This window comes from Rhipicephalus sanguineus, chromosome 1, assembly GCF_013339695.2.
Source record: "Rhipicephalus sanguineus isolate Rsan-2018 chromosome 1, BIME_Rsan_1.4, whole genome shotgun sequence".
NCBI lineage: Eukaryota > Metazoa > Arthropoda > Arachnida > Ixodida > Ixodidae > Rhipicephalus > Rhipicephalus sanguineus.
In genome coordinates, this window is record NC_051176.1 from 202,384,593 (window position 1) to 202,410,802 (window position 26,210).

Here is a 26,210-nt window from a genome sequence, read left to right on the forward strand (position 1 = left end):
AACGAACTCATGCCCCCCTACAATAGATGTGCACGGCGCTTGCTGCTTTTGATTCTGTGCTATATCGAGGGTGTCTGTCGCTTCGACAAGTGCACAGGAAAAAGGCACATCCGCGCTTCAGTCCAAACATATGGTGTTCTCGCAGACTTTCTTAATTTGTCCCTTCATTGTTGCCTATCTTCCACATTCTTCCACTCCTGATTCCCGCTCCCGCACGTCTGTAATCCATGAGGCCGATGCAGTTCTACAGCTGAAGGGCATACACATCACGGCGAATTTAAAATCGGAAAGCAATGAATAAACGTATATAGGCGCCAGGAAGTTCGCCGTCGGATTGGCTTTTCCTCCGAGATGTTTGCTTGCTCGTTAGATGGAGAGTTTCCGAGGACAGAACATGAAAGAGGTCAGGGCAGGAGAAACCAAAACAGAGCAGCGCTCTTACTGCACACGATGCATTTTTTTCTTCTCTCCCTGGCTCTTGGCGCGTTTACTTTTAGAACGTTGACGTAGCGTGCCCGGACGGTCTTTGCGCCGTGAGGGGAACACCCCGACCGAGAGGGCAGCTGGTGGTACGCCTTGCGTTTCCGCTGCCACAGAGAAAGGCCACCGCGTGCTCGAGGTTTCGTCAACCAGTGCTCAGCCCCGAGGCCGGCGTGGCGTCGCCACCGCCGGTGCGCGCTCGTTGCCATCCATGAGTGCGCGACTTCTTGAATCACCGCCCGCCGAGACTCGAGGGCACGCAGAGCGCCGCAGGCGGCTGATGTGACGGTCCTAGAGACTCAAGACGCGGGAACGCCATGTCACGGCCTGCGAACAACGAGTAAGGCACTTCAGTGACCGACCTCACTTGGAAATTATATCCTGCATTGCACCCCCCCCTCCCCCTGCTCTCGCGGGAAGCAACGGTTGCGGTAAAATGACGAGCGCCGAGAGCATGATGATCGGGGTGATCGATTTTGCCGATCGCGGCGCTGTTCGCCAAAATCGCTTTCTTCGCCCCGCTGTCCCATCCACAGTGCTTTTGATGCTGCCCTATGCGTAAATGTGTCCTCTGTGGAGGTAGCATATCTATATGAACGTGGTACCTAAAAGCGAAGGGCACCATGGTTCTCCGAGGTGCAGCGTGCTAGAGGCTCAGCACATTGCATCTCAAAGGGCTGATATTTCCGGCCAGCGGATCGAGACTGTGGTAAAGGTATTAGCGAAGAAATATCTAAACTGCATACATGTGCGAATGGATAAAAGAAGCGGAACTCTGTAGGCGAAGCGCGGTCACTTGTGGAACTTGCAAGTGTGTCTGCAGGACTGATCACACAATACATTCGCGTGAGAAGTGTCTCGCTAAATATTTAGGCCGAGTGCGCATCGACGTGGGGCAATTTCTTTTGTATACCAAAGGAAGTGATCGTGTCGTTTTGATTGCTGTTCTATGATAAGAAAAGTGCACGAGACTCTGTCAAGTTACTATGTTGCCCGGTTGTGCTGCCAGCAGTGGAATGAAACAACGTAACAAATCTATCACCTGTTACTCAATTTTCTCGTTTTCGGTTAAATAGCACATGCGTTGTTGCGGAGAAAAGAATGTGACCGCGTCTTTATCGAAATACCTTACGTTTTTCCATATTTCCACGCGGCAATATTTCACACGTGCCTGTCGCGTAACTTGTACATGATTGGTACCGCTGTGTTTGGCGGCTGAATGTCCCGACTGGTATTAAAATGGCCCACACCTTAGCCACACACACCTTCATTGCTCTCTTTTGAATTATATGCATTATATGCCGTCTGTATGTTTAAGATTGCACTACTTCTTTTAGATGTTTTTCATCTGCAATAACACGACTAGTTGAAACAAGAGTCAAGATCTCGAACTCTTATTAGACGTCCCCTTTCGAGTCTTATTGCATATTTAGCCCTGGTGTCTATATCACATCTAACAAACTTTTTTACCGGCCTAAATACTAATACTATCGGGCGGCTGGCCATCAATGACCCTTGCGCCATAAAAGGCCGTATATCACCATTTTATAATGGGTGGTCGGAAAGTCAGTGGGCATTTGAAACGTGTTTTATAGCTGTTTCAAAAAGGTGCTGATATACCAGTTAAACGTTGTTTAGACCTGATAAATCAAGAACACTGTAAAATTGCAATAAGGAGAGGACACATCTCCTTTACAGAACTATACCTCGATATTGATGAATTGATAAAGTTCGTTTTATTTTTCAAAACAAAGGCGATTATTTTTTATGGTGTACTGAAATGTTGCACGCCTATAAGCACTGCACGTGCCCTTACGCGAACGTTTGGGTGTAACATCGGAGGCTTTCCCGAAGAAATTCGAGTGCATCATCAGTCAGGATATCTCGGATTTGTACTTCCATTTTATGTACCATCTGTTGCTTCGTCCAGTGAGCTTGTCCGTTTGCGTTGCTTCACAAAAGAAGTCCAGTAGGGGGTAAACCAACGATGGTAGACTGTGCCACCTGAGAGCTTTAAAGCAACGAATGCCTTCACGCATATTCATATGAGATGTGTGCCTGAAATTGTGACGCTGTCCGCTGTTGTCTGCTATTTGCGGCGCATCATAAAAAAAAATTCTGTTGCTATTATTTGCAGTAAACTGTTTTACTCACATCAGTACAGTCTTAGGAGCTCTACATGAGAAACGTAAAATAAACACACACTTTTCGGATACCCTGCAGCCCCCGTACATTTTCTTTCGCGAATTCGTTCTTCACAGCCCATAGCCACATATTTGCTGTATGCATAGCCTATTGAATGGTCTTATATTGGCGCAGCACCACTTGGTCAATTTCATTTTTAATGATTTCTTACCTTCAGCAAGGTCTATGTTGGGATATCGCGCTTATATGTATACACGCGGAATTTTCGATTCTTACTGTCTCGCGTCTTGTAAACTATGTCATCTGGTTCTATATTGTGCGGTAATTATCCTCGCATTGAAGTCGATTAGAAGACGTTTTTACGCAAATGTGCTGCATACAGCGCGTACCCTGACCCACGAAAAATACTTTTGTTTTGATTTCCGAAGGTTCAAGTACAAGGCTCCCGAGCGTGAAAACCCTTTGAGCCTGCAGTGCCCGGCATGCCTGGAGAAGCTTCAGGACCCAAGGATACTTCCTTGTTTGCACACCCTGTGTAGGCGTTGCATAGAAAGGCTCGCGAGGTATCACAGGCGTTTATTATCCTCGAGAGTGAACAGTGCGAGAGACGTTCCGACTCGAGCTTCTTGTACCCGCGGCACACCTACGATCGTGCTCTCAGCTGCCTCAAGTTGCAAGATGCATGAATCCGCACACTGCCAGATAGACAGTTCTGTCGAAGAAGGGGCGGACGGTGTAATCGTTTGTCCTGCCTGCCAGAATGAATGCGCCGTGACGGCGACAGGAAACGAGTTCCCTGCAAATGTTCTAGTCAGACGGTTCCTGCGCTCTGCTCCTGGCCTACTTGGCAGCTGGCAGCGCGGTGCGCTAAAACAATCCGCGTCCCAAGGCAAGCGTTCCTCGCTCTGTGACCTGTGCGCCAAGGGCAGAGCCGCCGTGAACAGGTGCATCGGGTGCGTGCTGTCGTGCTGCACTAGGATGCGCCGACGTGATAGCAGCGAGAATCCGCGCGGACGGTCAGCCGCGCGCAAGATGCGCCATGCAGACAGCCAGACCATGCAGTCAACGGCTTCACTGGGACCTCAGACTTGTTCGAAACACCCGGCGAACCAGATAGACACTTTCTGTCTATCATGCCACAAGGCCATCTGCTCATCGTGCTTGATTAAAGACCACCGTAATCACGTCAGCAGCGAGTTAAGCGCAGCCCAAGAAAAGGAACTCAAGAGGACAGGTCTGCTTCTCACCAGGCTGCACTTGAAGATGTCTAATCTTGAAGACTCGGCAAATGGAACCTTAAAGAAGAGTCAGGCTCTGTGCCGCAACGCTACCGATGTGACACGCGAGGTGAACAACTTCTACGACGGATATGTAAGCGCTCTGGAATCTCGCAGGCGCGAGCTGCTGGATGAAATCGCGCGCTTCCAGAAAGAGCACCAACAGACACTGCTCGATCGTAGCAGCACCCTGGAGGCCGCCCTTGTGCGGGCCAAAAGCGTGCACGAGTTCGGTAAGACGCTGCTCCATTTCGGGCCTAAGATGCCAGAGGTAGTGCTGCCACTCGTAGAAGTGCTGGACAAAGCTGCTCGGCCCATCGTCGTGATGGATGACAAAGAAGACATTTCGGCGTATCAGCCGCTCTCCCTCAGGTTCAGAAAGGACAGAGAGGACCACAGGGAAGGGTACCTGGTGTACGGTGCGGTGTCCAGCCAAGCTGATCCATCGATGGTGTCAGCAGTGCTGTCTTTCGAAAGTGAGTCATTTCTTCGATCGTACAAGTACGGCCATACGGTCCCAAACGCGTGCCGGTATTTTGATTTACGCTATTCGCAAATGCTTGCTAGTCACAGGTGCACGTTATCCCAGCTAGTCTGACGCACAACGCTGCTTTTCGAATCGCCAGTAACCACTATTCAATGCTCGAAGCCAGAGGATTCGGGGGTGTTCTTCAAATTAGGGCGTGCTGGAGGGATGGGGGGAGGGGGAGGGGGAGGTGTCGCTCAGGTTCGCGTCTCATCAATCCCTTATTAAAGAGTGCGCTAGGCTTGGAAACGCCAAAGCAATAAAATATAATCAGGTGAAAATAGCGGTTCAGCAGAAAAGAAAATGCGGTCATCTCTACAGGGGGGGGGAGGGGCAGCCCCCCCCCCCCCCACTCACCTGAGGGGGGCGCCAAGTCAGTTCCATATCTTTACTCAGTCCGACCTGTCCTATCAGAATTTTTTGTGCAGGGTTATGACCATGCAGGGTTTTAACGATAATGCCTGCATGATTTCACGATAATGCCCTGATGTTGCATTCTAAGCACTGTTCCCACTTTTGCCCCCGAAATCCTGGGACCAAAGGCAGGCAACCGTGGGCAGTACGTCATGGCTTCACTTTTCTTTTTCATCCATTGCGAAGCTCGTTTTCTTTAGGTTACGTCCACAGGGGGTGGGGGGAGGGGCGCTGCAGTGAAACTTTGAATCCCCTCCCCCTAATGGAGAACAATGCGCACGCCTATGCACTGCAGGCGTTCAGGTATGGAGGCCACACATAAGGTTACTGCGGGGTTCGGCGTGGATATATATTCGGGCTGTCCTGCATAAACATAACAGAAGCTGAAGTTTAGTAGGGCACGGTAGAGTTACTGATGCTACCTTTAGGTAGCAGAGTTGCGCATCTGCCTTCCAAACGCCGCTAGCAACCATTCGTTGCGGAGAAGCTGACGCTCGGGCCCATTTTTGTATTTCTCGATGGCGCCGCTGCAGCGAATTGGATTGACACTAGGCATTCACTGTAAGGTTAATCACCGGTATCCGTCACGCCAAACATGTCGATCGGTGACCCGGTAGGCATGTCGCCTGCAAAAACGGAGTGCGTCTTCGCCGCATAGCTCTGGTTGCTAGCCAGACCTATGCGCAACTCTGCTGCCTAAAGGTAGCATATACAGTAACTCTAGGGCACGGTAGGGGCGGGGGTGGGAGAGCTTCTACTGCACCTCTCCCCCCCCCTCCCCACTTTTTTTAAGCGAAACCCCTATTCGAAGCTGCAGCGGAGTGACATTGTGGACATACTGTAAGGTCAGAAACTCCTTATCCGTCTTTACAGATGCATACTTACATTATAAAGAAAATAGGCATGTAAATTCATCTTAGGTAAATGTTAATTTCTTTTTTTATTTAGTTTATCGCGACGTGAACAAGCGATACATTTCAATTCTCCGGCAAAGAGATCAGTAAATACCAGTAAATCAGAGCCTCTCAATATGCCATTTGCAAATGCTTGCCTGCTTACTGTCGAATGAAAATGCATAGATAGCGCACTTAGCACGACGGTAAACTGATCAGTGCGGGGGTGTCACAACTGACTATAACTCAGTGCATGCGTACCGTACCTCAGTACGGCAATATAAAATTGGCTTCTCAACTTTCATGTTTTTACGATATTATTACTTTTTATAACAGGTGCCACAGACTGTCAACAGCTTGGTTCTTTGAAAGTCGCGCGCTTGAAGTTCCAGGACCCCTCTGGACACCCGATTGACGTGGAACCAGAACAAGTTCGGGCAATGCTTATTTCATCCAAGTCCGCAAGGTTTGTTATTTTTGGTTTCATCTCGCTTAGCGAGTCAAAAGATGAACTTTTCATCTAGGACAGTGCGGGAAGAAACCATTGTTGCTAAGCAACGCTATGATAATATTTTGATGATGATGTTGATAATTTGACATTTATTGAATAATGTGTTTCAATGAGTCCAGTTGCGATAATTCCATGCCTGGCGTAACCTGTAGACAGTAGAGAAACTGGTCGAAGGTGTTCTGGAGCCCTACAAGCGTTTTTCCATTTTTCTGTGCAGTTTTCTTCAAGTCTTAGTTCTTTTTAAGGAAGTATGTGTCGTCTAGACGTAACCATAAATATTAACCATACTTTGTAACTTACCATTTAAGCATGGCTAAGCGAACGCCTAATAGCAAGTCCTTATTCGCACAAGCCAACATCGAGTGGCCTAGAGTCAGGAAACAATAGAAATTTTAATGCGATGGCAATAAAATTAGCGTTAATTATTTCGTCATTACTGCCCACCATTCTGTTCGCATATGCAAATTGTCTACCTATTTTTCATTACCTCTTCTTTATTCGTAACTTTATTACGACGCATTACTTTGTTATTCCTGCCTACCATGCTGTTTACCTACGCTAATGGCCTAGATATTTTAACGCGATAGATTTAAAGAGCTCGTTTCGCAGAAATTCCGGTGTCAGCGTTTTGCGTCAGCGTCGTTGGTTGTGAGCGAAAAATCAGCGTTGTCCGTGAGCGAAAATTCCAGATATATCCGAATAAGTAAATAATAAAAAAAACCCGAGTTCATTTGGGAATTGAACCAAGGTCTTCTGCGCGGCAAGTAGGTGCTCTACCACAGAGCCACGCCATTTCTTGGAACTGCTTCCGAAAAAAAAAGCTTATACTGAATGTCATGTAATGCGAGGAGATATATGTAATTTTATGTGTCAGAAGCGTGGAATCGCGCGAGGCGTCAAGACTTGTGAATTGCACAAGTGGGGGGTTTAAGGGCCCACCCATTAAGAAGCGCTCAGACATATTTAATCATAATCAGCAGCAAAAGCGTCAACACAGTGAGCAGCTGCGTAGGTTCGCGTGTTGCCTCCCGGTGGACGCGCAGTGGGTACTTTGCTGATTCGCAGAAGGAAGAATTATGGCGCAGTGGCCACTTCGCAACTGTGCTTGCAGTAGGCATTCTAGGATAGTTTAAACGGTCGATGTTACTCGAACAAACGTTCCTTTCCTTTTGGCATGGTTGAGGTGTCCACCGAGAAGCGAAGTGAGGCAACCGAGTGAGAAGGCGATGCTGACGGTGGTGGTCAAAACATTTATTAACCATTAAATGGTTACAGAGGGGTGATTGGGTTGGGGCCGTATTGGCCTCCTCCCCTCACAGTACTAGGTGGAGCCCCTATTCCAGGGCTCCATTGGCAAGCAACGCCGTCACGTCCGTTGAACCAGGACGTTTTGGGCCTTGATGTCCTGACAGCAGAGCAGGGCCGCCTCCCAGTCCTCTCTCGTGGGTTTCGGGTTTCGGGTTGCGGGGGTTAGATGGGTTTGATTGGCACGGCCAGGCTATGTGGAAGGTGTCAGCCACCTCGCCACAGAACCGGCACGCGCCATCAACGAATGAACTGGAGTGCTTTAGCACCGCCGGGCACAGTACAGTGTTGGTGAAAAGTTTTAAAAAGAGTGGCTCGTCAGCGCGATCCGGTCCCTTACAAGGGTCCGGATAGCGCCGGTGCTCCTCCTTGTAGTAATCGGTGATGCCTTTGAATGAAAGGGACAAATTGTCTATGCTAGCGGGGCTCGATTACGCTATCGCGTCCTACTCTTGAGGCGAAGCTCAAGCGTCCTTCAATTTTTTATTATCACTTGATTACTCGTAACTTTATTACCGCGTATTACCTTTACATTTTCTGCCTACCAGGACTACTTATGCCAATTGGCTACCTGTCTTGTGTAATCCATTTTGTGCAAACTGATATGTTGTATAGTAAGAAGCCTCTGTACATGCCTGTCCTGTTATCGTCCCTGATGGGATCGTCAGCAGAACTAACTAACTAACTAACTAACTAACTAACTAACTAACTAACTAACTAACTAACTAACTAACTAACTAACTAACTAACTAACTAACTAACTAACTAACTAACTAACTAACTAACTAACTAACTAACTGACTGACTAACTAACTAACTAACTAACTAACTAACTAACTAACTAACTAACTAACTAACTAACTAACTAACTAACTAACTAACTAACTAACTAACTGACTGACTAACTAACTAACTAACTAACTAACTAACTAACTAACTAACTAACTAACTAACTAACTAACTAACTAACTAACTAACTAACTAACTAACTAACTAACTAACTTATAGGCGGACTTCCCCCACATTGTAGGTATTCGTAGGACGAAAAATATGGGCCGATCCCAAAGGTATAGCGCAGTTTAACATATCGTATCAAAGAGTTAGGTGTCAGAAGTTAAGAACGCAATAAACTTGTACTTGGCGCAAACGCCAGACTGTTGTAGAGCGACTATATGGCACGAGAGATGCGTAAGCGATCGGGAGCGTTGGGCTGGTTGCGCTGGAAGACAGAGGTTAGATCTTACCATCAGTCACGCATTTTTTCTTCAGAGTATTGTAGGTTGACTTCGTCCATTTAGGATGTACCTAATAGGAAAGTCTAGATGTTTGGAGGGTGCGTGAGCGCGTCAAGTGCAGTGTACACTAAATAGCCGGTTAGTAAGAGATGCGCGTTATAATAGACACATGACTTTGATAAATGAGTGTTTGCAAAGTCACCCGTGGGCAGTGCACGCACGCACGCGCCGCTGTCGAGACGTCGCAGCCATCACATTCTAAACATCGCGTACATATAGAATTGAAGGAATCAAATTCTCGCTTAGCTTGTAACAGCGAACCTATTTAAGCTCAGAGAAGCCCCGTTAGTCGTGAACAGAAATTATCATCATCATGAACCAGCACGCGCCCTTTCCGTCCTCTTCTTTCTGCTTCGCTCCCAGAACACGTGCGCCCATTTGTCCGGCGTGGGATGTAATAACTCTGAGGGGCGAGAGAACGAGTACAGAGAGAAAGAGAAAGGGAGGACTGGCGAGGCGGCATTCAAACCCGCGCACCCACGATCCGAAGGTGAGCGTCGTAACCACTCGGCTATCCAGGCACGCCAGCAGGTCATAGCATAGCCTTGTATAGTATAGAATATCTCACGGATGGGTTTCGGTGCCTCCATATTAGGCTGTTAACCTTGCCGTTTTGTATATCTAACAACTAAATGAATCGTGCTACAGTAGACGCACACACATGAAAGCGATTGGGTTGGCGCATTCGACGTTTGATTACCTTATCAATCCACGACGCGATATTAAAAAATCAGAAAACATTCGTTTAACAGCCCAAGGTGGCGGCGCCCGTATGTCTTACGTAAATTCGTCTATAGGAAGGGGGTCGGGAAGTGTAGTGAGGGTGAGGAGGAGGGAAAAGAGGAAGGGAGAGAGTAAAGCATAGCATAGCCTTGCACAGTGTCGTATAGCAAAGGGATGGGAAGGAAGGGGAAGTAAGGATAAGGAGGAGAAAAACGAGGAGGCTAATGCCACCAGCCCCGCTATTTCCTCAGTCTTCCCACCACTAGTGCGTAGCAGACCCATTTTTTTTTTTTTCAAGCGAAGCTTCTATTGACTGACCTGTGTAAGTGGTGATGGTGGTGTTCCAAGAAACCCTCCTCACCCACAACTGGCGCGCACCAAAGAAATAATAAATTAAACTAAATTTTCTTTCCGGGGCTTGGGTGCCCGAAAGCGAGTGTCTCGAACACTAGGCCACGCGCCCATGCTTGCCCAATGAGAACTGAACTGAAGCACATGGATTCATTCTACCAACGACGAAAAAAACAATTGGGAAGCAGTACGCTTCCTATGGGTGCTCCATTGAAATATTTCGTGTTGGAGGACTAAAAGCGATCTGCTGGACAACGCCTATAAGGTCGATATCCGGAATTGCACAGTTCAGGAAAGTTCCGACTTCGAGAAAATTGAATTCCTAACCGACGTTTCCATGATCGCGCGCTGGTCCTTTCGTTGGGCCGTTCTACAGGCTGACGAGCGCTGGAAAGAACATGAAAGACGCCATGCCAATTCAGCCCGAAAACAACTTTACGGGGCGGCCGTAACCTGCAAAGAAAGAAAGAAAGAAAGAAAGAAAGAAAGAAAGAAAGAAAGAAAGAAAGAGAGAGAGAACGAGAGAGAAAGAGAGAAAGAAAGAAACAAAGAAAGACAGCGAGAGAGAAAGAAAGAAAGAAAAAACGAAAGACAGCGAGAGAGAGAAAGAAAGAAACAAAGGAAGAAAGAAAGAAAGACAGCGAGAGAGAAAGAAAGAAAGAAAGACAGCGAGAGAGAGAGAAAGAAAGAAAGAAAGAAAGAAAGAAAGAAAGAAAGAAAGAAAGAAAGAAAGAAAGAAAGAAAGAAAGAAAGAAAGAAAGAAATAGAAGTAGTAGGTCAGGCATGCCCACGCCAAGCTTTTCCCCGATTGGGGAAGGGCTCCTGAATTTTTTAAGGTTTACTAACGTAGTTAAGTTTTTTTTTCAGAATGAATAACTTTGTTTTTCATTTACAGGAAAACTGCAGCAGAAGTTACACGCGCCGAGGACGATCCTTTGCAGCTGAGGCTGAAGTTCGAGACGAGGAATGCCGGCACACACGCACTCGCAGTCACTCTGGACGACCAGCCCCTTCTGGTATAAACCCTACTATGCTACTTTTCTACGCGTGTGTTTCCAGGCGGGTGAAAATAATAATATCTGGGGTTTAACGTCTCAAAACCACGATATGATTATGAGGGGCGCCGTAATGGAGGGCTCCGGAAATTTCGACCACCTGGGGTTCTTTAACATGCATCTAAATCTAAGTACACGGGCCTCGAACATTTTCGCCTCCATCGCAAATGCAGCCGCCGCGGCCGGGATTCGATCCCGCGACCTTCGGGTCAGCAGTAGAGGTGTGCGCCGCCGCCGCCTGTTTTTGGTCACGCCGCTCGCGCCGCCGCCGAAGTCCCAAGAGAGATCGCGCCGCCGCCGCCGCCGCCGCGCAATAATTGCGGCGCGCCGCCGTTAGTGTTTTCTTTTAATTCAGATGGGGAATATGGAAATAAAATACAGCACTTCGCCGGAGGAGCTCTTCTAGATGTGTCTATGTAATGAACTGTCCATTTCAGCGGCCGCTGAGTAGTGGGAGCTCGGCGAGAAGCGCGCCCCTTGTTTCCGGTTCTTGCTCTGCAGCGCCATCATGATATCACGAAGCTTTCAAACACTCTCGAAACAAATGATAGGGACGGAATGCGCTTCAATGCAACGCACGCAGCCCTCAGAGATCCGATTTTCGGTACACATGTCTTTTGATCGTGTTAGCCATCGATTTAGGGTTAATGCGGCCGCTCGTCTAACGCAGCTGTAAGGTCGGTACACATTCCCTGCATCGTTCTCAAACATCTGGCACAAATTCATATGCAAATTCAGACTTGAAAAGTTCCTGTTTTTGTGAATTTCGTCCACTCTCTTCTTATGCTAGGAATGTGCTGGCGGGTTCGGTACGGTGACGTGGTCAAGAGCGAGGTGACATCTCACCGCTTTTTCGAATCACTGAATGCACTCTGCCGAAACGGACTGTGGACATCTCCTTTGGATGAACGCATCGAGAATAGCTCCCCAGAAGTTGTAGTATCTCTTTCTTCTCCAGAAATATCCTGAGTATTGCCTGACCTTAACGCTGCCGCGTCCTCCAGCCTTAAAGGGCGACGACCCAACTCGCGGGATAGTATATTCTTGGAGTCTTGGACCTAGTACACTGCGCATAAATAAATAAAATAGATAAGTAATATATATCTCGGTGCGTTAGTACACCTTTTCCTTTCATTCTTACTCGATTAAATCGATAAATAAACACAGAAGTAAAGAGAATGGCAAACTTAGAATATAGCTGAGCCAGTTGGTAGGCATTCATGTTAAGAAGACATGACGTGGAAACACGGACAAAAGAGAGAAGTCGAGAGAGTGAACAGCTATCTCTCACGTAGACCACTACTCGCACTTGACTGATAGGTATGATCTCTTAGGTGGGAATGCGCAGATAAATATTTGTGTCTACCTTCGGTTCCGCCGCTGTGTGATTTTTCAGTTTATTAACGGCGTTTCTGGTGTCTTGCCTACTCTGCTGTTTCAGTGTTTGCACGCCCTGTTTTTATAAAGAGCCCCTAACAGCCTCTGAAAATACAACTTTTGGTGCATTTCGTGATGCCAGAACAGTGATCCACGTGACATCATCAAGGTATACTCTCTACTGGTCTATATACGAGAAATAACAGTTGTGAATTGTCTCCCATACTGCTTTGCTATGCAGCCGCCCACCCGCTCTTGCTTCTCTCGCAAGCCTATCGTGCGCGAATAACTGATTTCGCTCAATTTTGTGCGTTTGCCACTGCGCATGCAGAGATAACAGACTGTAGCCGACAAGCGCGAAATCATGATAGGTTCAACGCTTATTGCTGACATTGCACGCGTGCTTTATGAAGAAATAAGGGGCGAGGAGATGCCCCCTGTAAGAAGGGTAGTGAAGGCGAGAACGAAACCAATGGAAAAGGCGCCGGATTACACGATTCTTACAACGGATGCACTCTTTACAGCGGAGACGATGCAGCTTTCCAGGAAAAAGGCGAGCCCGCTTGGACGGTTTTTGTATATTTTTATTGCTGTAGCAACTGTATGGACACTCAGGACAGGTTTTCACCGGCGCCGTTATGTTATGTATAAACTTTAAATCGATAACATCGCTCCGCTCATTGTATGTTATACCCGCGAGTAAAAGCTCGCGAGCGTTGGCAAGGAACATCGCTAAAGCAGAGATGAAACAAGCTGGCCATCTCTGTCACACGGAATAACATCAAGCTGCGTGCGAGGCCTGCCATCGATTGCTCCTCAAGCAGAAGGAAACGCCCTGCCCGTCATTTGCTGGGCGAAGGAGCAGGAACGGATGTCTGGGGAGAGGGACTGTGTAATTCGAGCAGCAACTGTGAACTTAGCCTATAAGGGCGCGGTCGAGATCGCTGGCACGTGCACTATTTCGGCAGACATCCCCCAGCGAACGGCTCGTATACCATCTACGCGCTGTGAGCGTTGTACGCGCTGTGATCTCACCGCTTCGCGCTCGGACCACTGATACGACAAACTGATCGAAAACCGCTCCTCTCCCGGTGGCGGCCGTATTGCCATACACCAGCGTTTTGTAGAGTTAAGTGAGATCGGAGCAAAAAGAGTTAGCTGCTAGCCTTCGTTCATGTAACATTACGGCGTGTACTTATCGCATGCACTGCTTCCTCCCCCCCCCCCCCCCCCCCCCCCCCCCCCCCCCCGCGCGCGCCACGCCGCCGCCGGAGGTGGAAACACCGGCGCGCCGCCGCCGGTGATTTTGGGTCCGGCGCACATGTCTAGTCAGCAGTCGCACGCCATAACCACTAGACCACCGTGGCGGGGCAGGCGAGTGAAAATGAAGCGATCTATTTAAAGCGTCCTCGCGCGAACAGCAAGCTCATGTATTTACGCTTCACGTCAATGAGCTTTCAAGGGAGGGATCAGTTTCTTGAGATTTCTTAAGCTTCGTTTATTGTATTATGGGTGTTAAAATCAGCGTCGGAATATTGGATGTAATGAGTTGCCTTTGTGCTGGGACTCTTTCATCCAGCACACCAGTGTCTCCCACACAAACCACTAGGCCAACAATGCAGTTAAAATATTTCATAAGGCAAGATGCCGCCCATGCTTCATCTCTATGATGCACACCGAGCTTTGCCCGCTTGGGGTAATTTGTTCTGCCGTGTTCAAGATATACTACGCCATATCACCGCAGCACAGTCAATGATCAATAACGGGCACACTTATACATGTATGTTATTATCAATGACCAAAAGTATAATAACACACTTGAATCGCGTACCCCAGCTTCTGCTTGTCTCGTTTGCAAGGTTATGTGTTGCAGCCCTGATGTCGACAGTCGAATATGTGCGAGATTATTCAGCGCAGGGTTGTGTAGATATAACAGTGCACTGTCAGTCCGGCCGCGTTCGCCGCAGAATCAATCTGTCTGTACATAACAATCTTCGGCAGCGCAAACGCTCTGACGAAGTATGCTGGTGCAGGTATACCTGTACCAGCATACTTCGTCAATGTATACATTGACGCAGTAATAAAAAATGTCACTCTTCGCTAGAAATTAGTGCAACGTCAATATAACTCTCGACTCGGCATACCCCTAATATCATGGTTGCCAGCGGCCGCGCAATGAGAATTAGAAACTTTTAGGACGTATCTATATCTCACACGTGCATCGGGTTAATAATAACAAGTACGCAAGACGCTGTGAACAGCACTTTTCGCCAAAACATCTCCTCCGAAGAGTTAATTTTTCGAATTCCCCGGGGTTACCTTTTTTTTTTTTCACGCTGTTCTTTGACACTTGCAGGGTAGTCCATTTCTGTTCAGGGTGAAGTCGCGAAGGCCGCGGTGTGAGGGGAGATGTCCTGCTGTCCCTTCACCGGAGATGAGTTCTGCTCGTCGTGTAAGCGAAAGTTTGCTGTCTCAGAGCCTGCGCAAACGTCAATGCATTCCAGGTAAGAAACGTTGTGACAAAAAAAAAGTTTGCGAGCATTGAAATCACGGCGGATCAGGACTGCTAAATTTTCTCAACGAAGTGTGTAGCCTGTCTCTAGTTCACGTTGGAGCTAGTCTTAATGAAAGGTGCGTCCTTGCTCGACACCGCCTACACCACAGAAAGCCTGCTCGATATGAGCCCTCAACGTAACTCGCAAAAAGAAACAGACCACCCATTCGAGACCGGGCTCATAAAAAGAAGGAGAAGAGATGGCGTTGTGGGCGTTGGCCACCTGCCCCATATGCTTTTTTATAGTGTGTGTCCTTCATGGCTCAAGCAGCTGACTCGCGAGCTTGTTTGATAGTGAGCCCTTGTTCAACTCGGCGCCCAGTGGGCCGTCATCTTGAGCGCTGCCTTTTTAAAATCATGTTTCCGATTATTTTTTGTATACTTTAATAATCTTGCCTTGTCTGCCTGTAAGTATACAAATACATAATTTTGTTGCTCGAGAAGAAAAGTTTCGTTGAACGATATGAGAAATGCACGCAAATACACGTTTTCTTTTTTCGGACGTCACCATCGCCAGTAGTCGTATATAACATGCAAAACGCATTTGCAGCATAGAACGGCACCGGCGCCTTGACATCTTTTTGCTTTATTAAAAAGACTGACCGATCTAGGAAAAACAAACAAAACAATGTTGAAGCGCTACACGAAGGTAATATACTAGCGCACTTAGTCGACACCTCAGGCAAATAGTGTGCAAGATGTAGTGTCTAGTAAGGATATCAATTCTAGTGGTGGTTCGTAAGAGGCATACACATTGCAAAGATAAAGAAAAGCGGAAGACATCGCTACGAATTCGCAACCCTAGAGGCCCGGATCTCAGGGGCGTCATGACATCCTTATAGGTGTCATACAATGTTTCTTATTACCTTTTATTTTTCAGTGTTTCCAGTTTTCATCAGAAAGATGGTATTCGCTGAATTGGTTGAGATAACAAGCGAAGAAAAATACGTCCAAAATTTCTCCCGCACAAAGATTCGAACCACCGACACGTAGTCATCGTGGCGCTAGCCGCGTGCACTAGCCATAGTCACTCAAATGCTGATTTCCAAGCTTCGAGCGGGGCAAGCCGCCATGGGGCTCTTTTAAAGGCCATATATATTACGGAAAAGCGGGAGACTAACTCTTCTACGAAAAGGTGGCCCAGCACGTGTTAAAACGGGCGCTTTCAACGCACCCACGAGCGCGAACCTGCCGCCAGTCATTCACGTGCCCACAACCGCTTCCTAAAGATCTTTGGCACCGAGCGACGGTTTTGCGGGGAAGCTAGACGTCAATCGCCTAAGACGCCGTGATACTATGTATAGCCCAGGGGCGTTGCGAAAGCAAAGGTTGGTATTGCTCTGCTCAAAAATAAATCGGGGGCAAGCAACCTTGAGCGGGGGCGAGAAAGAACATGTGCTGCCAACATCGAGGGACAGGATTGTGCCTTAATGCGCGATTACTATACGGCACGGCGCGCCCAATCTGGCCACTTGTTCCGAGCAACGACAAATAAAGCAGGGACGCTGCTGATGCTCGTCGACTGGCTCGAACTGCTTCCTATCACTGGAGGAGCGAGCGCCAGACACTAAAACTGTATGGCAGCTGGACTATCTCCAACCGCAGTAGCTGTCGTTTGTCGACGATTACTTGTGAAAGCGTAAGACAAAGAAAAGCGATAGTAAAAGGCGAAAGAGAGTAAAAAAAAAGTGAAGCAAACGTGTGCCACCATGGTTGCGCGATGTGGAGCTAAAAATCGAAGGTTGCTGCGTCATTCTTGGCTTTGTCGTACGAGGGACGGTTTTGTCTCGCGGCCGCCGCCAATGTCGTTAGGGTTCGCGATAATTCCGCGTTTGTGGTTCGCACTGGCTGTTTGCAAACGCGAGATTTAAGAACTAGCTATTTTGGTTGCTAGAGTCCGGTTAGCAACAAGCCTTCGATTGACTATAACTAGTACACATTAAGGAACACATATTGCCACATTTCGTGAGTTATTCCAGACGTTTAAGATCATGCAACAGCTCAGAAGCTGTTGTGTATCTGTGCTTAGCTAGACTAAAGATAGTAATACAGCAGAATGTTTACATGTCTCCTGTCCTGACAAAGATAAGTTGTTAACGAACCTGAGCACACCTTGAATATTTGCTAATCGACAGGTGCGCATATACGCTAAGGTAGCAGTGCCAAAGAGAAGCTGTTGGTGCGTTTGTATTATTCATAATCGCATATCCTGTGATCGCTGAACCTTTATAAGTACATACCCGAAGCACTTATTGCAGTTCATCGTGAGCAGCAATTGAGTACCAACATGTAGATTGGTGTCGGTCCACTAGTTCCTTCATTGATCTGTCTGTTCGTTTTCAACGATCCTCACCTGCCCCGTCACGCGAGGTTTCATGGCACTCGAGTGCAGCGGACCCAAATTTAATTTTACTGCGAACAGCAGCTAAGGCCTAAGACGAACGGCCGAGTGTGTCCATTCGGGGTATATGTCGGATATTGCAGGACGCATTGGCAGCTTGGGCAGACGAAGGGTTTTAAGAAATGGGCAGGGGATTATACTCATATAGCCTGCAAACTTATTGCGAGTTTCAGATAGCTGTTCGAGGTAATCGAGTTTCACCGAGTAAAAAGAAGGCCGATAGAGGATCTTTTTAACATTTCTGTATGACCACAGCGTGCTTTTTTTTTTGTGGAACATGGTGCTTATGAAAATTATTTCTGAGGGAAAACTGAACGCGTTTGTTAGACTTACAAGACGGGATGCGTAGAAGAAGCGGGACACATGGAAGTGTCATCATAATTTATTTTCTTTCCATAGCCGGGGATCACGTCAGGAGGGGGTGGAGGGGCATGGTGAAATTCCGAAAAATATAGCCGCCAGGACAAAGTAAACTAGAAATTAACTCGTATGAACCAGTAAAAAGTACGGGAATTAAAGGGACATCAGCTGGTATAGCGTGTGGTTGACCGCATGATTGCTTTGACAATTCTTCTCGGAACATTGAAATGTAATTTTCATTCACTATTGAATTATAGGCAAATTGTTTCGTTCATGAATGGCAACAGGAAGAACCGATCGGTTAAAAGCGTTAGTCGAGTCATGTAATTAATGTCTGCCCAAGTAATGAAATATACGACTCGATGCTCAGTGTGGCGTAATATGTAGTTTCACGGTGTTGCAGGCGTGTCTTCTCTCCTTGCACGCCGAGGCTTTCGGTATTTCAAAACCAAGTGGCCGCGTTCAAGCCGTGTTTATCGACGCAGTTATGGTGCTTTAGCATAGTTTGGAAAGGAAGGTGGCGGTGGTACTTAGCTAATGTCATAACAATAATTTAGGCGTTTTTTATTCGAGTCACAAAAAAAGAAAAAAAAAGAAATGAAAAGGTGAGGTAATGACACTCGTAACAACAGCAACAACAAAAAGCGCACTTAAGAGACGTGATTCAAAAGCAGCGTAGCAGGTTCGATTCTTTGTCAAAACTGGGAAAGTTGCAGGGTCACGCAACGGTCATCTTGACCACACAGTCGTCCGATCCATCTCCCGTAGTTCCCGACTTCTTCCTGACGTAGGCATTTTCAGCGTACCGTGGAAGAATTGTGGAAAAAAAAATAGAAGTACCTTTAGGAAACTGAATGCGTCAATTTTAAGGATATCGTCTAAAACACGACCGAATCGGCCGAGAATTTCGTTCTGTTGTTTTCGGACGAAGCTTTTTTTTTTCCTCAAACCGCTGGTTTATTATTATTCTTTTTTCCCGATCGATTCCTCGATGTGGTTTAGGAAAGGCTCATTGCAGTTTCAGCGCTGTGAGGGATAATCGAATTCGATTTATTCGATTTCCTTTGAGAGAGTAAGAGTGAGCTGTTGCATTCCGGTATCGCTGAGCTTTGTATCGTTCCCCCACTTAGCGATAAATTGCACGCAAGTGGGAACCATTTTTAAAGAAGCATCGATACATTGGATTCCAAGAGAGAACATGTGCGTCGTCCTTTTCTTTATACCTCGTTGAAGAAAAGAAAGATTAGACTTTGGAGAGCCAGCGGCTCAATTACACGGCGTTTATCGGTAGTCAGGCTCCGCGCGGAAGTAACTGGTTTGAGCAGACAGGATGGTGACGTGGCGATCATGTGGGAGGACTTGTGTCGGAGGGTGAGCGCTCGAATATAATATTTTGCTTGACAGGCATCTCCATTAGCCAGACTTTTACTTAGTTCAGCATCAGTAGTCCTTGCCGATAATATGAGCAATGAGATGCACTTGTAGCTACTTTAAAACGCAAGTTGACCTGGCGCGCACAGTGGTTATAGCACTCTGCCTGTACGAGTGATGCTCCCGATTGTTTCCATGGTACAAGTGAGCTGTTTACCACAGTGTATGTGCACGAGAAACATTCTCTGAGGGTTAAAACCGAAATGCTTGCAGAAGGAGAAATCTCTATACTGCAGAATGGTACGCGTTTGGGCCGGTTGGTTCATGATTTGAGCAAACAAAAGCGCTAATGTACAGGGCGAAAGAAAGGACATAGACCGTAGCGCAGTGGTCTGTGTCTTTTCTTTCGTTCTGTAGATTATAGCGCTGTTTTTCTAAAACCTACAAAGAGCGACGTTCGTTTGGGAAGCTCGTAAGTGAGAAGTGGGTATTCTGTCACGCGTAGAATTCATGGCTGCGGTTGTAGAGTTATGGTATTCAGATGAATGCCACACTCGTACGCCGCCGAAATACACTGCTCCATTTTTTTTATTGAAATAGAAAATAAATGAAAGAGTTGTTGTCACCACTGCTTGGTGACGGCTACCCCTTTCCACATAGTTGTTAGGATAAAACATAAGAAACGAAAATAATATATATATATATATATATATATATATATATATATATATATATATATATATATATATATATATATATATATATATATATATATATATATATATATATACACACACACAGTCCTACAAGTTCAAGAACTCGGTAGCCATCGCAAATATTAGTGTCCTCAAAAAAACGCTGGAGCACTTTCATCGCTTTGCGGTTTATCCTAGTCGGCCATGGGCCTAATATTTTCGCTAACGAAAACGTTCGCTCCGAGTCCAGCGTATGAAGTTCCTGTTCGAGTCGCTGTCTATGTGTGTCATGCTTGGGACAGTCGAGCAACACATGATGCACATCCTCGTCGTCGTGGCCGCACGAACATGTTGACGATGATGCACGATGAATCCGGAATAAGAAGTGTTTTGTGTAAGCGGTTCCGAGTCTTAGGCGATGAATGAGTGTGTCGATATACGTCTTGGGAGCTGGGGGTCTAATTGGCACTCAAAGTTAGGGTCAACAGCGTACAAGATCGATTCCTTCGTGCTGTCTGGGAACCAGGTGGATAAACATAGTTCACGTTTTGTTCTTCGTAAAATTCGGTTTATGTCACGTTAGGATGCAGGAATGAGGCGGGTTTATGTGTAATGATGAGCGGCTTTCGCCGACTCATCTGCCATTTCATTTCCTTTTATTCCGCAGTGACTGGGAACCCACTGAAATGCCACGTGATGACCTGACTTCGTAGCTTCTGCAAGCTCTTTTAAGATCGCGTATACTATACGTATATCTATTTTTCCTGAAGTGGCATTTTCCACGCACGCAAGAGCCGCCAGAGAATCCGTGATTACGACCCACCTTCTGGGCGTCGTTGACAATTTAATAAAGCCGATGGCTAGCAAAATAGTTACAAGCTCCGATGTACACTGCTACGCCTCAGCGCTGCTCTTACAGCGCCGAGGCCCACGTTTCGGCATGCACGTTCTATTTGTGACTGCATCCATGCACATTTTTTTCGCTTAAGTCGAAAACGTCGGAGGAATCTATGGCTATATATAGATATCACCATCAGAGAGACGAAGCGTTCCCTTGCTGGACTGTTGCATGGGAGTAGGAAGGATCACGTCGCTGCTCCAACAGAGAATCTTTGGGGGGTCACGCACATTTACAACAGCTCAGAGGGCAATATGGCGGCACCCAGGGAGCTCTCGTTGGAAATGTGCATAGGTGGCGTATAAATGTAACCGTAAAGGCTTTTTTTTAAACTGCACTAACAAATACAACAAAAGAATAGGGAAGCAGACTACACGAGCGCACGTCGAGTCTTCTTTCCTTTTCTTTTATTCGTGTTTGTTGCAGTTGAAAACGCCTTTACGATGAATGTCAACCAAGTAGCCCGACTTGGTGCTCTACTTCAGCAAAACCGTAAACTTTCATAATAAGAATACCAGAGCCGCTTCCAGGGTGAAAATGCTGAAATAGTGCGCTGATTTTTCTAAAATGCACCGTTAAGGATCCTTATTTGAGCATTATTTGCTGCCTCAGATTCAATGCACGGCAGTGACGATATTTAAGGCGTAATTTCCATCCACGTACATTTACAGAATATTCCAGTTAAACAAAACAGCTTTAAAGTTAAAAAAAAATACCAATACAGTTAGTGTTACTGTACAAATTTCAGATCTATAAGAATCGGCGAAACTTACTTGCGTACACTGTAAGTTACGTCACAGAGGCAAGTCATGCACGTAAAACACGCAACTGACCGTAAAGAAACATATTGTGTCTAGTACGAAACGGAGCGGAACCACAGGAAACAAACAAAAGAAGGGGCACAATGCTATTCAACGAAGTCACGTGAAGTCGTCGGAAAATCTACGTACTATCCATTATTCCCGCAGCGCATGGTTGATTGACCTGCAAGACCAAACTTCTCTCTAGTAATTTCAGTACAAAACTCTGCCTCTCGCCGGAGCTGTAGTGTATGCGCACGCGCCCTAGCATTCGGCTCGTACGACACCAAAGTGCACGGGTGTCGCGAAGCGTGCAAATGTTACGACAGCCCGACTGTGTAGCCGTAGCGTTTCTTTGGACACTCGCGTGGCCCGCCATATTTCGTGGCCGGACACATACCACACATACCTGTCACAGAAAGTGGGGAACATTACGCCACGTTCAACTCCACCACTGCTTCGGTGAAACGTTTTCGTATAGTTTCTGTTGAGTTACGTCAAGACTAAAATAACAACGCAACGTATAACACTTGCTAACCGCAGAGCCGCAGTTTATTACCTTAGTTGACAATCGGACATTGAGAGAGAGAGACCTCTTTATTGAACAGCAGATTCATTTGCCAGCGTATGTTCGCTCGCTTGCTATTCTGCAGGGGGGGCGAATGAGGGAAAACAAGGCCCTATAGGAGAATGTGGGCAGAAGTGTATGTAGAGAATAAGAATATAATCAGATCTTACGCCTCAAATGTCATCATTGCCATCCAATGAATCTGAGGTAGTAAATAAGGCTAAAATAAGAATCCTTAACGGCGCATTTAAGAAAAATCACTGTTGCATCATTTCCACCCTGGAAACATTGCCTGCATATCTCGCGTGGCCAGATCCGCCTGCGACCTCCGACATCCTCCTTCTCCTATTCCTCCTCCTGCAGACTTTCGACAGTCAATGTAAAATATGAAAAAAAAACCGCTGATGTACGCGACGCATACTTTCTTCATTGAAGGATCAAAGTTTGCTGAGAAAACCAATGAATTAGATGTGTGTAAACAAGAGGTTCAGATGCTTTTCGCTGTTTCGATGGGCAGGGACAGGTACCCAGCATCCGTGTTCATGTCAGAGGGCCCTGGTCGAGCTTTCGTAGGTTGTCTTGATATTGTTGCCACTCGTCTTTATATTTATTTATTTTTATGATTGTGCACTCGATCAAGATATGCTCTACGGACTCCATGGCACCGCATTTGTCAGCGTGAAAAGTTCCTGATTACGCATGAAAATTATATATATATATATATATATATATATATATATATATATATATATATATATATATATATATATATATAATTATCTTTTTGGCACCAGTCTAATTTAATTTATTTTTTCCTTTTCAGACGACCGCGAAACAAATGTTCCGCTGGAACAGGCACCCTGGGACAGCTCATCCAAGCATTTTCTACGGTGTAACCTCAACGGCAGTGACATCATGACTGACGCTTCGTTAAGATCATCGCGCTTGTATCAATTCACTACGTGACCTCAGGATCCCAAATTGTCACCAACTCTACGACGACTTGGAAGTATACGAACATAGGTGACCCCTCACCATTTTAGTTGCATAGCTAGCATCTGCTGTAACATGTCATGCAGTTCTAACATTGGATGCCATTAAAAACATTTCATACGTGAACTACGAGTGAATCAAGCCGCTGAGTTTCTGACATCCTCTGCGTTATATTTCAGCTTTTATGCCCGCTATGATAGGAAGCGACAAGGTGCGATTGTTCGAGTTGCTCATTGACTTGACACAGTCTACCTATGGGCTCGTCATGTAGCCACGATAGTGGCTCCGTAGCTAATGAGTCTGATGTTTAGCGCAAGCATTTTTGCCTGTTTAATGCAAAAATAAAGTAGCCGTGCGCCGTACGTTGTACACATGTTGAAGGGTCCCGAGTTGCCAAAGGTAATCCAAAAATACTCGTGTACTTGGATTTAGGTGCACGTGAAAGAATAATCCCAAACAGTCGACGATAATCTAACGTCTCGTACAATGGTGTGCCTCTTATATCGTGGTTTTGGCATGTGGTTCAGGGTTGCCAGGTCGAAGAAGACAAAAAAAAAAAGATAGCCAGAAATTTGGCCAAACTAGCCAAAAAGTTTAGCAAAGGGCAGCAAAAGTAGCCCGAAGTAGCCACGCGTGTGTGAAGTCGACTGCGACGTTTTTATTTAAATGAATAAACGGAAAAAACCTTTTGGCGAAAATGCAAAATAAGTACGGCCTGAACCTTTCACAATCACAATTGCCGAGATTCAAGCATACACGATTGACTTTAGCGAACATTTCGTTCAGAACGACAAAGTTTCGTTCGATGTTGCAAGAATGACACTCTTAAAGCGTCTTGCGTGACGTTTCTTAATAGGGCTAAAAGTAAATGTCATGTGGCGACAATAAAGAAGTGTAAGGCACGAGTGTGCTCAAAATCGCAGGTGTGGGTTTTTAAGCATAAATTGTAGTCATTTTCGCAATTATTCTTTTTTTTGCGTGATGCCGATGCCCGAGCAGCTTATATTCCCGAGTCGCAGTCCATACATAACATTAAGAAATGACAGAAGCAGTTCGCCGGATATCCAATTTCTAATGTTAATGAGTGCAGATCGTCCTGTATGCAAAGCGCTTTCCATTGTCCTCTTCATATGCAATTACGGTTTAAAGTCGCTTTCAGCAATATACATAGGTGGTCTGCAAACTGAGGTTCCATGCAACAGTCTTCCCTGAGGCCCCGCCACGTATACGAAGGTCTTTGCTTTTGAGTGATGCAAGCGCCAAATTAAATTTTAGGAGCAGGAAGCACGCCTTGGCCGCCTTGTTTTGACACCACATACTCGAACGGTAGCGGCGGCGACACCATCAGATATTGACGATTTGGTTAAAATCGACAGAACAAGAAAGTAGCCAGGAAGTAACTAAGTAGCCAAGACCTTGTTTCTGCCGCCGGCAGCCAAAAAAAATGAGCCAAAGGTGGCAACCCTGACGTGGTTGATGGGCGTATCGTAGTTTCGAGACGTAAAACCCCAGTCATGTATTAGATCGTCTTTGCATGCGTATATACCACTGGAAAGGAACATATGCGTTCGTGTAATGTAAATCTATGAAATTATGTCATTGTAAAGACATGCGTGAAAGCATATCCGTTAAACATGTACAAATGTAGCTGGACCAAGTGGAAATGGGGTAGCCGACACCAAGCAATGGTGACAACAACTGCTTTGTTTATTTTTTATTTCAATATAAAAAAAAATGCAGCTGGGACTATGTGTGAAGTGCAGTCTGTGTCGTGGTCAGTACATTCTTCTGTCCCTTTGTTTCAATGTGAGTTCTTTTCACGGAGGTTGGGTCCACCAACAATACGATGAAATGATTGTCAACAATCAATCAGTGCACAATGAAATGAGATAATTTACAGGGCACAAAGTGGAATCAGTTAGCGCAAGACAGTAGATATGACATCACTGAGAGAACCATTCGCATGCGGTAAACATATAGTAAAATGATGGCGATGAAGACAGTCATGATAATTCATCAACAAGAACGTCACGATATCTTCGCACTTGAGTCTATAATGTCAGCCTTGAAACTCCGACGAACGTGTGATAAGTCTCTACAAATCCGAAAAATACTTCTTTAAATAAAAGTCAAGCTCAATCGCACTACTATTTATTCGTTAATTAAGGCGTCGAAAGCGTTATTTTCATCCAGAACCGATGTTCATTAAGCCTGAAATTGACAGAAATTTGGGACAGGATTGGCGCTGGCCTGTAAAAAAAGTGATGGCAGAACCCCCCAAGATGCAACATATGCCTTATTTATAACAGTTGAGTCAAACACAGACAAAGTTCAACAAATTATTACTGAAAATGAAGTATACAAACGTTTTCGCATCTCGTCCTCGTCGAAATGCGGTGCCGCGGTCGTAGGTTCTCAGCAGCGCAACACCCTACAGCCGTTAAGCCAGCACGGCGGGATGCTACACGTCACCACGTGGCGCAGACCTATTTGCTTAATCTTCGTAGAATCTTCGTGTGTAGTTCTCGTGGAAGTGAATAGAGACACGAAACCTTGAAAGAAGCGGCAAAATGTTGGAGAATGATGCTTCCTGTCGCTATATCCTTCCTGGGCTCTAATAAGAAAAGAACGAAAAAGTTCATTCATTTTTACACACTGCAATCAATACAGGGCTGTTGCTTTAGTTGCATTAGGTATTGTTATTATTGGTCATATCAGCGTATATAAATGAGGTGGTATTCTAGGTCTATCGTGCGAAACTGGCGTCACTTTTTGGGAATATGTGCGCACCAGAAATGATTTTATACAAGATATTTCTGACGTCAAGTGGTACGCAGTATCTCCGAAGCTCGTTAATCTGCCTGAGGAGCAATTCCAAGTTCATCGCTGGTCGTTTGCCGTGGGGTACCACTTTCACGAATGAAAAAAAAAAGATTGGAAGGGCTATCCATGCTTTAGGTCATTCACCACGATGAAGCAACTTTGATCTTCGACAGTACTCTCCCACAGTAGGTACACCGTAAAAGCGCGTCATCTTATAGTTTCATTTTAGGTCTTACCGCAGGGACACAAAAATGGGCCTTCTGAATAGATATAGGTAAAATGTCGCCAGTAGCCGCTTCCTGTAAGAGACAAAAGCGTGCAGCTGACTCACTTCGGGAGTGAACGTCCTCATCGAGCTTCTGGCCTCAATTTATCAAAGAAAGCCTCATAAGGAG

At 46.1% G+C, this 26,210-nt stretch overlaps 1 protein-coding gene across 1 annotated transcript; it reads left to right on the forward strand.

The window, feature by feature from the left end:
• Positions 1–558: 558 nt before the first annotated feature.
• On the forward strand, positions 559–23,016 carry LOC119405687 (tripartite motif-containing protein 45-like). The gene is made up of 6 exons (XM_037672531.2): positions 559–820; positions 3,054–4,378; positions 6,072–6,201; positions 10,816–10,936; positions 14,709–14,856; positions 22,823–23,016. Exons 1-6 carry the CDS (start codon positions 798–800, stop codon positions 22,963–22,965), a joined length of 1,890 nt encoding a protein of 629 aa, XP_037528459.1. The 5' UTR covers positions 559–797; the 3' UTR covers positions 22,966–23,016.
• Positions 23,017–26,210: the final 3,194 nt, after the last annotated feature.